Raw genomic sequence first — 15,932 nt, forward strand, 5'->3', positions numbered from 1 at the left:
CATGGCTATTACTTTGGAAAAGGAAAACGGATCTTGGAAATATTTTCTACACATAATAGATATCTTGGAAATTTTAAAAGAAAAGGAAATTATAAATATTAGATTTTTCTAATTTATAAGCAAAGGAAAATTCCACGTATAGTGGTGCGATACAAAACCTTGTTATATAAAATGGTGATCGAAAGATATATTTGGAAAGAAAAAATGAATTGAAATAAGCGGGTTTAAGGAAATGGTAGTACAAAAATGGCTAATACGAAGCAGCGTTTTGGAAAATTTCACCAATGAGCAAATTGTTTTGGAAAATTATAAACCATATTTATAATTCTTTACAATTCGTAGCTCATATCAAATATCTTTTTTTTTGGTGCAATCAATGTTAAATATCTAAAGCTTGATAATTGTACCCTTTTTCTCACAATCACAATACGCTATATATAACTATAATAACAAACGATTGAAATCTTACAACCCAAACAAAAAGTAGAAAAGAGAAACATTAAACGAAATTTTGATCAATTATGTGGTGGATCATTCGGGCGATTTTACGGTTTCTGTTTTGGACCTTACCGTGCTCTTTGTTCGGCGGCTCATCATCGACCAAAATCTCCAAACGTCAAAAGTGGCCAGGAGCATATCCCAGTCTTCTAAGCGGTGGTGTAAACATTTTCTCCTTGGTGATCGTTGCCGTGATATTCGTGGTGATTGTACATCTCTTCCTCAATGCAAGATAGTGATGACTGCATGGTGGCTATTGCTAGTCTTCCTGATTTTTTTGTTTTAGATCGTTGGTGACATCATGGTGGCATTGGTGACGGCATGCATGGTGTCTTTTAGTTATCATATTTATCTATATTATTAAAGGAGAAATACTCGTAGACATTTTAGATTTATTTTCATAAGAATTGACATCAAATTATTATTGGTTTTAAGACAAAATTAAAATTTCTCATTAAAAGTTTAATTGATAATCGATTTTTGTTTTTTTTTTGCTTAATATTGTTAAGATATTTTTTAAAATTTAAATTGCATATTTTCTGGTAAGGAGAAAAGCCAACAATTATTTAGGTTTTTATATATATATATATATTTGATAACTCAGGAGTAATCCTAAAGCTTTTCTAGGCCCAAAATCTAATCTCCTGGAGCTAGAAGAAACCATGTTAAATTTCGAATTCCTGTAACCAATGCTAATCGAACCCTTTACCACTGGACTAAGGCTACTTGGTTACCATATTTAATGTTAATGATAGAATTATAAATATTAGGATATCGACTTCTATAACTATGATTAATGATGATCTTAATTATTGAATTAGGCTATATCAATTTTGACCCGACCCGTAAAGTTGGCAAAAAAATATACTTACTTCAGTTTATTTCAATTTGTATATACGGAAAAAGAAGACCAGCTAGAGTCCTATTTAACTGCAATTATTCACTTATGCGTGTCCCTAACTTTAATTTATTATGTAAAGATATCCATGTTTCGTGTAATCGTGTTTGATGGTGATTTGAATATGAATCAAATTATGATAATGTGAAATCAGACCCAAATTATAATTTGTGTTTTCTTCTTCTTATTTCTTCTCAAATTCATGATATTTTCATATTCATTTGTATATATGTTTTAACTCGATATGTTTTTTTTTTATTTGTCACAACTCTATATGTTTCTGTGCAGTGAAAAAGTTAAAAGACTCCACAATTAATATAAACAATCCAATCCACTAGAAACAAATTAAAAAACCTACCTTCAACTCCCTCCTAATTTCAAAAAGCTTATTTCAATGTAATCTCACAGCAGGGGTGGGTGCTGAGTTTTTAAAAGTATTTGTTTTAGGAATAGCCTCGAGTCATTTTCTTAGTGTAAACAAATCCCCAAAACCATCTCTTTTCCGATTCCATTGGTGCCTAAGCATGGATAAGCATTGAAGCTTACTGGCCGCGAGTATTACAAGTTCGTTGTTACGCAAGTTTCCAATGGCCCTCTGCTTGAACATCAAAAAAATCTTAAATAACATATACATGAATGATGAATCCTACCTATTATCGGTGTAGGCCTTATCAAGAGTTTGTCGATAAATCTAATATGCATCATCTAAAAGTCCAGCTCTGCCAAGAAGCTAGCTAGTGATTTACTATTGGGCCATAATGCTTACTATTCGTTAACCATCCATGATAAGTACTTGCGGCTTGCTTCCACTAGACCATTGTGGTTACAAGCGTTTAACAGAGCTAGACACATCATCATCCAAGCTACCACATTTGGCAAACCTTTCGATTATGGTTGCTAGCATTTAACAGAGACACATCATCACCGAAGCTATACCGTACCACTTAACACTTTGGTAAAATGATTTACTATTTTCTTGTAAATTGTGATTCATCTATCGGCCCATCCATGCACCGTTCAAAATGAAGCCATGGAAACAAACCACTTTAACAATAAACAATTAATATTGAAATTTCATTTATAAAAAAAAAACTTGAATTCTGACATGCAAAGTAAATCATTTATCTATGTATAACCACCATGAATTGAAAGAAAAAAAATGATGATGAATGATATCGCACCAGAATCGAAACTGATCTCCTAAACATTTGAAATTAAAGAATCAGCTCACGTTGATCCGAACATGTGTTCTTCAACTTACACGATGTTTTTGCTGCAGGCCTACTAAAGCCCACTAAGTTAGTGGCACTAACCTAAGTTTCTTCACAATCCAAAATCCCAAACGTATCCGCTTGTATGGGAATATTTTTAAGAAACTGTAGACTACAAATGTTTGGTTACAAATCCCATATAAGTTCTGTAACACACACACAAAACTCTAAAACGATACATTTTTTTCTATTAACTAAGTTATGAGAGAAATAGAATAAATGAATTTTGCATTTCTATCACAAGACTAATTGAGAAAACGGATTCGTTAGCGCCAAATGTTTTATAGTTTCATATAAACAAAATGAATTTATTTTATCAAATCCCAAAAGAGTAAAAAAAAAAAACACATCCTCATGTTACTGTTCTTACATTACACTCTTATTATTATTATTATTATTTGTAAACTTCCTAACAATTCAATTTAAATGAGTTAATGAAAGAACATTATACGTATGCCGTATGCGAAGTACATAAGAAGTAAAAATTATATTTCTTTTGTTAATGCAAACTCTCGCAGAATATATATATTGTATGGCTAGTTTTTTTTTCTTTTTTTAGCATGATAATATTATATTAATTTTCATCCCAAATTAGGCTGGGTCTGGGGCCTTTTACACCCACAAAACAGTTATAGAAATGGTAAAATCGGAGAACTTTGCCAGTAAATTAGAAAATTGGATAAACCGCGAAACTCTATTACCCATCATAAATTTTTAATTTCGAAAAAAAAAATCTAGTATTTGATCGTTCTCAAAATACAATTCACTCTATAAAAGATAAGTTAGGACTTAGGATTAAACGTTGATTCATCCAATTTTCGTTTTGCTTCTATTATTTCGAAGACTCGTTGACCTTAAGAAGAAGATAAAAAAAAGATCCGTGAGAGATTTCAATAATACACAAAAATACATGAATCCATATATGTAAGCTACATATATACAGAGATACAGAGACAAAAGTTAAACTTGTCGTTTAGAACACGTTGACTTTTCCATAAGAAACTTCCATAAAAACACGTGTGTAGTAGACAAAGTTACACACACGTAGATACATATCATGACAGAACAGAAGATGGATGTACGAGAGAAGGAGTGACGATAAACAGAGAATAATAGATCCAAAAAGAACATGGAAAGATTACAGAAATAAAATTTATGAAAAAAAACGTACAAAAACAAGAGAAAGTGTAATTATTTTGGTGATAATTTAATAAATTTAAGTCAACGGAAGAAACGGACGAAGAGATTCACGAGATATCCGCCTTGTCATTTAATCTTTTTTTGTCCTACAACTACAAAGAGACATTTCTTTTATTTCAGTACACTTCATGGTCCGACTTCTCCGACAATTATATGTCCTAATAGTAATTGATATTTATTTCAGTATTTCTAACAAACTTATTGGATGCTCCATTCTAATCTTTGAGAATGTTTACCATCAATGGGAACAAACATTTTGAATCGAGAGATAAGTTCTTAACTCTGAATTTAGGATTGAACTAGATAGCTCCGTATATATATTTTGACTCTCTTTTTGTCTTATATATAGTATGTCTTATAATATTTTGGTTTCTGAAGATATATTTTTCATGATAGATATATACGTATTAGTGTCGATTCTTATGAAAACAACTAAGATAATATCTTAAGGTCCCCTACCGCGTGATTCTTGGAAAAGAACAATCTAGAGCTGAAATGCATTTAGGAGTATAAAAAACACTCAACGAGAAGTTGGTTTGTTGTGTTGTGTTATTTAAGAATGGGATTTTTAAAGTCAGAGAGTCAACGGACTGTCAGAGTCGAGTCCTGGGTCCGTCTCTAGTCAGAGAGTCAAGCATTCTTTTTCATTGACCCCATCGTCATTAAATCCGACGGTGGTGTGGTGGACCTCTTGTCTTGTTGTCTATCGTCTGGTTAGATCCTCCCACGTCACTTATCCATTTTCATGACGCCACCTCTCACATTCTTGTTTTTGAACTCTCAGTCTCGTGTTGTCGACATTTTGATATCACAAAACCAATGGACTATAATCTTTTAATAACTTCATGCAGTTTTTTTTGTTGGCTCTCTAGGTTCTTCAAGTTTTGCTTGGTGAGTGTTTATATATAACATGAATACATGATACCGTGTACGTTTTCCTTTTCAACGAGCCCATGTATAATCTAAATATAAACAGCAACAGCAACTGGGAGTTAAATAAATTTAGTCTTTATACTTTAAGTAAAAGATTTTGAAAGAAAAAAAAAAATTAGAGAAGGTTTTGAGTTTTTTGTCCAACGTAACGTTGTTTTCGAATTCTATCCTTTGTTCGTAAAATGAATCAATCGCATTTGAATCCAAGAAAAAAAAAAGGAATTTTCAAATAACGACTTCTTTGTTTCCAACTTGTAATGCAAATACAAAGATTGCTAAATATGTTTGTAGCCAGAAAAGAATAATCACTATTTTCTCAAATATATTTGGTTACACGCAACTACAAGTGATACAACTATATAAATTTCATCAATCGACTCTTACGTTGTAAATAGAAAAGAGATCCAACATTTCATTAATTCACTAGTCATAAATCGAATTTATAAAGATATGAACACTTATCATATATCGCAATAATTTCTCATTATAGACTTAAGCTCTCGAATCTCTCCACGAGGTTATGCTGCCTGGTCGGTCCAAACAAATTCTTGAGCACATAAAGATTCTATATATACCAATATATGTAAACTATCAAAAGCATTTTATATATTGAAGGTCTGGATCGTAGAAGAGATGCGACATATATATATCATTTTCGTGCATTAAGTTTTGTCCCCACAATTAAAATTTCTTTTTAAAAAGTTAGAATTTGTAATTTTGTGTAAATGAAGACAAATCATTCTGCGATCAACTTGTGGCTGCATTATTGGTTGGGCGGTCCATACAACACACACATAAGATAATCATAAAATGGTACGTCGGTCTTATTCTTCCATGCAATTTGGTCGGTTTTCTTCTATGGCCATCCCCCATTTTTTGGTTTATTAATTTAATTCTGGCCATACCATTTTTATTTCACTCTCTATCAAAACACATTAATCTACAATGAAAGTGGGTTTCAAGTATTTTACTACATTGGTCTTTGACCCCAAAAAAAAAAAAAAATCTATTGGTAATATATTACTGTTCGTTTGACAAAATATTTATCATAATCAGCACATTAAATTGTTTGTTTTTAGGCCCAAAATAATTTTGTCAATCGCTAAAACTTTTACAATTAATAACACAAATTTAATATACCTAATATCACAAATTTTGTCGTCATCACATTTTTTGAGCTTCAACTATATTTTTATCAGCGTGAGATATGAATAATTTATAATAATTATATAATCGCTGTATTTGTATGTCCGGTCATACCTTAATTTTACTTTTCCTCCTATCATTTTCGAACAACTTGCAAGTATCTTCTCAATCAAGCACGATGCCTTTGTATTCATAGGCCGGCTCATCATGATATAAGATGTTGGCGTCACCTATTGATCACATTTATAGAGCAATTTTTTCCGTAAAATATTTAAATATACGTAGAATATTTGTCAAGTTGTATGTTTTTTTTTTTTTTTCTTGTGGGTGGCTGTAAAATTATTAGTTTGAAAATTCTTTCCCTTGCGAAGATGGGGAGCATTTAAGGAAGCATTTCGTCATTTTAAATGACTCATTTATGAAACTTTCAAAATCAGCTAGACGAATCGGTAATTCTTGTATGTGACGTAACTATTCATAACTCATATGGAGGGATATTTTAGTTTTGGATATGGAAACCAAAATGTGGGATATGCAAAAAAATATGAAAGTGAAATGGGACGTGTAAGATATTTAATTAATACATAAAAATACAAACAATTGAGTAAATGCAAAAAGAGCCAAGAGAAAGGGTTGACAACCGCCAAGAAGGCCAAGTCCACGAAATGCCTGTGGCTCCCAAGACATGATTATGTGTATAATTACATGATATTTTATAGTTCAGAAAATTAGAATTGACATTTTTCTACCCGGACGAAGAGTCCATGTCGTGTATTTACTTGAATTTTTATATCTTTTCTACAACAATCGAGTTTGAGGAAAAAAATAAATAATAAGTATAAACATACTATAAATTCAGAACTTATGGAAATAGAGCTAGCATGATTATTTTTAGAATCCAAATATAAATCTACTTTAGATATTAAGACATCTTTAACGACATTTATTTTAAATAATAACAAAAAAAAAATCCATTTTAGATATTAACAGGACAATTCCATTTTCAGATTATGTGTAACAAAATTTTTATGATTATGATTAACCCCTTTGAGAAACGTTCTGGCAACAAGAGTCTTAGCAAACTTAAATCATTAGTATCTCGTGACACTATTTTAAGTATCGTAGTCTTCTAATCAAATATATATATATATATATATTGATTACTAGTTGATGCTTTTTAAAAAATTTAGAGGCTTATAAAGTGATTTCGCACTGAACATCAAAAGACCTTATCTAAAGTCTAAACACCTGTGACGAAACAGTTAGCGAACTATGAAGAAAAACCAGTTACTGTTCTAGATATTTTCCGACTACGTACGTGTGAGAGTGAGACCAAGACCAAAATAAACTAATCACGAGAAAAAATATAGACTTCTTAAAATAGTCATGGTTCAAACAACAAAAGCTAATTATGAATTATTATTATTATACTAAAGTTGAAAATGTATGTTTTAATTACAACATTCTAGTAAGAGAGAGACTTTGAAAGTAAAGGATACTTCGTGTATACAGACCTTGATATATCGCTAATAAATAATTGTGATGCATCATGCATGGTCAATACTAAAAGTTTGACAAATAATATAGTACTATTAATTTAAGAATGAAGTTGGTGGTATTTTTTAAAAAAAAATTAAAGGTCCAGATATTTTATATAATAAGTTGGTAGTATTATCTTTTTGTGCAACCATTATAAAATTTAACTATTAAATTTGATGACCAATGAAATAGTGTTGGTGGTTAACCAAATCAAGATTATGTTTTTGCTAGTAAGTGATCAAAAATTTAGAACACACAAGAATGTGAAAGATACGTACGATCCGAATCATAATTCGGAAAGCATATATTTTATACATAGAAAATCAGTCCATTCATGACATTGGAATCTAGATACATCCCAAAAACAATAAAATCTGAATTTTTAAAAAATAATTGCGAAAAGAAGGGTCCATAATTACAAGAGTGTGACTATTATACAAATAAAATAATAAAGTTGGTGTAATAATGAAATACTAAAGTTCAATTATTTCTAGTAAAAGTAAACTAAATCACCTAACTACAAAAACTGATGACCAATGAGATTATATTGATGTGTAACCAAATCCAATTAAATTCTATTCTGGGACAAAAAAAAAAGAATTCGATTATTGGTTAAAAGTGTTATTTTAGTTAGGAAAAGACTTTTGATAGTGATGGCATAAGACTTTTAGGGTTTTTATTACTTAACCAATTCTAGCATCATCTTTCTTAAACCTCTTTCAAATCCTTAAATTCTTGTTCTCGAACCCGCTTTAATCTTTTTCGTTTCATATTACAACTGATTTAAGCTACTTAAGGTGTGATTGCATAGTAGGATTTTTTACAGCTACTTAGCAGGTCTATAACATTTGTTTTTCAAAAGTTTCCAAGTGCAAAACTGTACTGTCCCCGTCAAAAACTCACGACTTCTAGATAACTAAACTGCAATCGGTTATAGAGAAAACACATATATATATATATATATATGCTTCTTATAAAGAAAACAATGCAATCGGCGACAAGTACTTCATAAAAGAAATTAATAATGTTTATACATATATAAAATGATTAGTTTTTTCACTCCGGGCTGTAGCATAAATATTTACTTGATATTATATATTGTTTACAATCAATCGAACTCGTAATTAAGTGTTTAAAACGATGGGTAAAAATATGAAGACAAATATAATGTGAGAGATGAAAATATGTAGCTCATCTTGTTATTTTATATCATTTTCAACGGAATTAAAGTATACTATGTTAGTATATAGAAAATACCGTAATAAAAAAAGATGTATGAATAATTATATGGAGACAAAAAAAAAATTCATATTGGATTTTTCTACAACAAGCATTGATCAGTTGCAAATGTATGTATATATATATATATATATAATGATACATGTATATTATTATCAAACCAGGAAATATTAATACATGTTAATTTAAATTAAATATTAAAAATACACTTGTGAAAACCAAATTTTACTAAAGCATACAGTAGATTTTATGGGTTTAAGAAATGTAAACATAATCCTCTGGCAGGTACTAACATAATTTTAGCCACCCTACTTGCTGCCCCCTAACTAAAAGCCAAAGAAGAGTCGTTTTGCATTAATTATACATTAATCTTTTTTTTAAACTCTCCCCCGAATTTGTAATTCCTTATTTCGATCCCTTTTATATTTTTAGTGGTATCAATATTCGAAGGGTCCATCAGTCCATGTCTATGACTCAATGTAAATCAAATTGGTATTAAATTTTCTTTTTAAATAAGAAAACCTTAAAATGGAACAATTAATTTATGTAAATTATATTGGTATAAATATATATTGAAAATTGTGTAAATCTACTGGTTACTATTTGAGTACCCCTTATTTTAAAATTATAGTGTTTTAAATGTAAAAAAACAAGATCGGTTTAACTAGGTTTTAATAAGTTCATTTTCTGATATCAAAAATGGTCTAATTAATAATGGTTTGTTGAATTGTTACTTAGTTACCAAAACAAAAACAAAAAATGATTTGTTTACTTTGTGTACGTTTCATAATTTTGGTACGCGACGACATCCATATAGAAAAAGGTCTACAAACACTGAGCTGCGCTCAATCCTATAAAAAATTGTTGTGAATGAGATACATGCATTCACGGATTTCTTCTGAACTGATACATTTGAAGAAGAAACAAAAAACAAAAACATTTTAAAAAATAAAAATATAATATATACGAAGTCATTAAAACGTAGAGTAAGGTAAGGTTTCCAGAATCCCCACTCTCGTTTCATAGAAGCCCCACTACCATCTCACTTTCATTCATTCCCTCATCTACGTTGATATACTTTTAATTCATTTTTCTATTTCAAACTTATAAAGATTTTCTACTCAATCTATTTTTCTATCTACAACTTATAGATATTACAGTTTGACTAGAGCTTTTAGGTCAGTTAATAATATATGCTAATACTTATACTGCTACGATCACCAATGACAACATATATGTAAACTCTGATGTTTATAACAACTAGATTAGAGTATATATAATGCATGGGAAATTCTAGAATCTTTCTTTTAATAGTTTATACAGTATAACATAACTTGTGAAAGGTATATATATATATATATATATATATATATATATATATATATATATGCTAAGATATAAAACGTTGATGATAGTTACGTTATTTAAAGAGCAGCCAAATGTAACTATGATATTTATTAATTGAAACCTATTTTGACCACAATAAACCATAGGCGCAAATAGCCATTACAGTAAATATTAATTATGCTAATTGGGTACTGTTAACCAACGTATCTATAGTTTGGGTAAATATACTAAATACTAAATGAGTTAGTGTGTGTATGTATCAATACAACTTTTTAAGAACATATATGTAACCCCAAGGTCAGCTTCTTAGTAAGTTATAGAAACATATGGAGCGTTGGCATAGAAAAAAAAATCATGGTCAGTTTGTTTTACATTCATAATTGTTGAAATAATATCATGTAATGAAGATATGGTGGGCCAAATATATCATTTAAAAAATATATAGCGGAACAATAAGAGAACGTTCGTGAAGCATATGAAAAACACGTAAATATATTTATGACGAGTGACATAGTAAGCATACGTGATATTATTATTTAATTAGTAATATAGGTCACCAATCAGAATTTTTTTCTCAATTAATGAATAAATAACTAGAATAATCCAAAATAGTAACATTATTTTAATGAATATCCGATATTTCAATTAGTCTTCCTATAACAATGATTTATAATGGAGCCTTAATCGCTATGGGAGGATTAAATTAGCTACGTTTTCGAAATTTTTACAGCAATGGATTAATAGATCAAAAACCAAAAACAAAATATATACTATTCAGCAGAAGTTATGCAAGGAATCAGCATAAGTTATGCATGGAATCAACCTAAAGTATTATTCTCTAAAGACTATATGGTCTTTATAATATATATATCTATATCATATAGGTGACAAAAATTTATGAATCTTTAAGGTGTAATACAGAGCCGTGCCTAGAGTTTTCAAGGCCATAGGCAAAATTATTTTAAAAATTTTCAGTTAATATACTAAAAAATATAACAAAAATTTTCCATATAGTCAATACAATATAATATATATGGTCTCTATATAACATAGTTTTGTGTATCTATAAAGTTGTCAAATACACATTAAAAGAACATAGATGATAAGGATTTAGTAAAGAAAAGTCCATTTAATAAAAGAAAATGAAAGAGTGAGTGGACAAATACAAAAAAAAGAATGCACTAAACCTTTTTTCCTAGAAAACTATGGATTAGCCATGGGATATTAATGGAAATTTGCCTACGTTTGTGCAAGCAAAGTTTAAATGTGCTTACAGTTTTACATAAAATATAATTAGGCCGTAGGCGAATGTTTCTTAATATCTCAAGGAGGCACGGCTCTGGTGTAATATAAGGAAAACCATGATATCCTTTTTTGTATTGATAAAATATGGAACTTTCAGAGTTTTGGTGTATAAATTCTGTTGATATTTAAAATGTTGATTATTTTATCAAGAAGAAATATCAAGAAGAAATGAACTAGCAAATAACCATATGATATCTATTTTTTTAAATGTCAATTAGTTATCTTCCAAATATTTTTTCAGTTATAAGAAACAACCGTCATTAAATATTAAATTGATTATGTTTTTTTCAGTTTTGTGATTGCATTCATGGATTTTGTCATTTTGCCTAAAATTCTATGGTTTGCCATTTTTAGGCTACAAAAATAGGCTTAAACATATGTTTGATATGTTATGTTTGGGTTTAATTAGTTTGTTCTAGCTATTTGTTTGTAGAATTTAATATTTGTTATAAAGTATGTATTTTATCCAAAAAAAACATAAATATAGACATTTTCAAGTGTTAAAAAATAGTAAATTCATAAGATTTTAAGAAAAAGGACATGTTCATAAAATTTACCAAGAAAATGGCATTTCCATAAAAATCTCTTGAATATTTCAAACCTAACTTAGAAAAATAAATAAAATAGATAATTTTTTTTATATCAATATATAATATTTGAAAAACTAATTATATGTATACATAGTTTTTGGATGATATAAACTAGAAATAGAGTGAAGTGATCTTAGTCCAGTGGTTAATAATATATTTAATTGTAGAATTACATCAGGGATTGAGTTCTTTTCCTTAGGAATGTAGAGATTTGTTTAATAGGTTGGCCTACTATGATCCAATAAGTAAAATAAAGAAAAATAAATAGAAATGGATAGTGAGAGAAAGGTCCAAAGGCACGGCTAAGAAAACAAAACCGTGGACACCCTGTCCTCAATTTGACAAGTCTTTGTCTTCTCCTTAACTCTCTTCTGCTCTCTCTTTGTCTTATTCTAGTTTGGTCTCAACTCCCAAACACGACGACGTTTCATCTCTATACAGTCGTCCTTTCTTCTTCTCCTCCTCTTATCTCTACCCAACACCACTCAATTTCATCTCTCTCTTTTCCTTCTCTTGTTAGTATAAAATCCAAACAAACCCTTAATCTCTTTTCATCATATCATCTTAATCCACATGCATACACATATACATATATAGTCTCTTTTTATATATGGCAATTGTATCCTCCACAACAAGCATCATCCCCATGAGTACCCAAGTCAACAATAACGAAAAAGGTATAGAAGAAGATGATCATAGAGGCGGCCACGAGAGTAATGTCCAAAATGATGATGAAGCTGATGATCACGATCATGACATGGTCATGCCCGGATTCAGATTTCATCCCACTGAAGAAGAACTCATAGAGTTTTACCTTCGCCGAAAAGTTGAAGGCAAACGCTTCAATGTAGAACTCATTACTTTCCTCGATCTTTATCGCTATGATCCTTGGGAACTTCCTGGTAATTATATATTCACATACACAAACACACACACACACACACACACACATACATACACATAAATCATCTCAAACTATTTGGGAATCTATAATTTTATACATATGTTAAGATCTATAGATGCAATCAACTTCCTTCTCTCTTATCACTTTCTCTCTCTATTTCTTTTCTTAAAACCTATATATGTAACTTCAATATGAATTATTACTATGTCGATCTTGGATACTTCTCAATATCTTTAAACACTTCTCCCTCTTTATTTTCTTTCTTAATTAACCTAAATAAACCTTCTTTCATCTCTATCATAAGATATATATATATATATATGCATGTGTGTGTATTATCATAGACTTCTATATATGTTTGATGGAGATATATATATATGTGTATGCAGCTATGGCGGCGATAGGAGAGAAAGAGTGGTACTTCTATGTGCCAAGAGATCGGAAGTATAGAAATGGAGATAGACCGAACCGAGTAACGACTTCAGGATATTGGAAAGCCACAGGAGCTGATCGGATGATCAGATCAGAGACTTCTCGGCCAATCGGATTAAAGAAAACCCTAGTTTTCTACTCTGGTAAAGCCCCTAAAGGCACTCGTACTAGTTGGATCATGAACGAGTATCGTCTTCCTCACCATGAAACCGAGAAGTACCAAAAGGTATTTATTCAATTTAAGTCTATATATATCCCATACACACGTACATAAATATAACCCTAGCTAGGTGTGGTGAGGCCTTCAAAATTGAAATTAATCCCTAAACTGTTTGAATTTCTTTCTTTTTGAATTTGATTGTAGTTGTTTTCTCTTTCTTTTTTAAAAAAATTATTTTATTTTGGAATTTGATTCGATAAGATCAAAATACTTGTGAATGGTCTAAATGTCAGGCGGCGTTTACGCTTAAATCTAGAAAATGTTCATGCCATATGCGTGAACTCTTTAAATTACTAGCCATGGCCCATTGTTATAGTAGAATACATTAATGAATAGCTGCATACACATATATATACACACAAGTACCACATTCGACATTCATATATATACCTTAATTTCTGAAGTCTTAGTTAGTTTTCTTACAGTTTATCACTTTATCACATTAATGTTCCTGCTCTTTCTCACATTCATGTCTTCGATTTAAGTTGCCTGATATTTAAAATATAATAATTTGGCATATATGAATATTGTATTAACATTTCTATATACGAAAATATCAAATTTATATACATATGTGTATGGAGAAGACCGGACAAGTATTTTTACGGCAAATGACAATGGATAGGTACATTTTTTGGGCTCTTTCGAATTGTATGTTGTCACCAATTAAAACCATAAAAATTACAAAATTTATATGTAAGATGTATGCATGATTCCTCATTAGACAGCTAAAACACCAGGCTTGACATAAGTCTACCAATCTAAATGTATATGTATTGCAAATCAACTTAATTATACTGGTAGAATTATAATACATTGTTAAAGATATAGAAATGTTTATAAACTAATTCTTAAAATTTCATTAAGTTTATGCGCTTTTTTCTTTTCTGGCTGATGCTTAGTTTGTGATTCTTCAATTTCAAAATCATTTCGATATACTGTCGAGAAATTTTACTTTTCCATCCCATAGTCTTTTCTTTTTTATATATTTATTGTTAGTCTATATTGACAATGCGTTCATGTATGAATTATATAGGCTGAAATATCATTATGCCGAGTGTACAAAAGGCCAGGAGTAGAAGATCATCCATCCTTACCACGTTCTCTATCCACAAGACATCACAATGACCATAACTCATCATCCCGTCAAGCCTTAAGACAACAACAACACCATTCATCGTCCTCTAATCATTCCGAGAACAACCTTAACAACAACACCAACAACATCAACAATCTCGAGAAGCTCTCCACGGAATATTCAGGCGACGGCAGCACCACAACCACCACAAACAGTAACTCTGACGTTACCATAGCTTTAGCCAATCAAAACATATATCGTCCAATGCCTTATGGCGCAAGCAACAACGCATCAATAATCTCTACGAGTAATCAAGAGGACGATGAAGCCGCCATTGTTGACGATCTTCAAAGACTAGTTAACTACCAAATATCAGATGGAGGTAACATCAATCACCAATACTTTCAAATCGCTCAACAGTTTCACTATAATCAACAACAAAATGCTAACGCCAACGCGTTACAATTGGTTGCGGCAGCGACAACCGCTGCGGCGCTAACGCCTCAAACGCAGGCGACGTTAGCTATGAGCATGATCCCAACAGGGACGATTCCAAACAGTGCTTTGTGGGATATGTGGAATCCAATAATACCAGATGGAAACAGAGATCATTATACTAGTAATCCTTTTAAGTAATTTAACTAGACCTTGATTTTAAATAATGCTGCTTTGCTATATTTATATACCCAGTTATATAATTCTAAACATATTCGATATAGCTATAGACTATGATTGATCATTGCGAGGCTATGTAATGGAACTGATTCCCAACATATATAGTTAATTAAGTAAGTTTTTTTCCTTCTTATGTTAAAGTTTATTTTCTTCATGCTATTTATGAATATTAAGTATGACAAAGGTATCCAATCCGCATTAAAAGTATTTAACCGAAAGAAAGAAGAAATAAACTTATTTGAACACATTTTCATGTAATAACAATGATAATTACCATATCACAAGATTCAAATTTACCAACCTAGCTAGTGGAATTTGATTTTGTTTCGTTCCAATTTAAATTTCATAAATAAAAATTTTGAAATCTTTCTGTCGTCTATTTATTACTAACTAAAATTCATGTGGCATTGTCGTTTACAAAGTGTTAATATTACCTGATAGTGCGACTTTATAGTTAAACAACAATCGGCTAACTCTTAATAATTCAACAAAACTGATTACAAGATAGAAATATAAAAAGACGCTAGCCAGTTTTTTGTCTTCGTGAGTATAATAAGAATAGTTAGGGTTTGACGGGAAAATAAATAAACATAGGACGTACAAATTTGGTGAGAGCAGGTTGTTCCCGTGATATGGTAAGCTATATATAGGACCAGC

General features: G+C 30.4%; 1 protein-coding gene across 2 annotated transcripts; it reads left to right on the plus strand.

The window, feature by feature from the left end:
• The first annotated feature begins 12,258 nt into the window (after nucleotides 1–12,258).
• On the plus strand, nucleotides 12,259–15,408 carry LOC104710164 (NAC domain-containing protein 35). 2 transcript variants are annotated; one of them, XM_010426722.3, is made up of 4 exons: nucleotides 12,340–12,868; nucleotides 13,260–13,528; nucleotides 14,559–14,982; nucleotides 15,079–15,408. In XM_010426722.3, the coding sequence occupies exons 1-4, from the start codon at nucleotides 12,577–12,579 to the stop codon at nucleotides 15,234–15,236; spliced, it is 1,143 nt and encodes a 380-aa protein (XP_010425024.2). In that variant the 5' UTR covers nucleotides 12,340–12,576; the 3' UTR covers nucleotides 15,237–15,408. The 2 variants fall into 2 exon arrangements, with proteins under 2 accessions (XP_010425023.2, XP_010425024.2); XM_010426721.3 differs by having other exon boundaries at nucleotides 12,259–12,868; nucleotides 14,559–15,408.
• Nucleotides 15,409–15,932: the final 524 nt, after the last annotated feature.

The sequence above is a fragment of the Camelina sativa genome, chromosome 9 (assembly GCF_030686135.1).
Source record: "Camelina sativa cultivar CO46 ecotype springtype chromosome 9, ASM3068613v1".
Taxonomy (NCBI): Eukaryota; Viridiplantae; Streptophyta; class Magnoliopsida; order Brassicales; family Brassicaceae; genus Camelina; species Camelina sativa.

Bases quoted from the DNA above. Each gene is read 5' to 3' on its own strand.
- LOC104710164 (XM_010426721.3), top strand. From the start codon at position 12,577: ATGGCAATTGTATCCTCCACAACAAGCATCATCCCCATGAGTACCCAA. The intron at 12,869-13,259 runs GTAATTATATAT...ATGTGTATGCAG, and splicing joins TGATCCTTGGGAACTTCCTG to CTATGGCGGCGATAGGAGAG. The intron at 13,529-14,558 runs GTATTTATTCAA...TGAATTATATAG, and splicing joins AAACCGAGAAGTACCAAAAG to GCTGAAATATCATTATGCCG.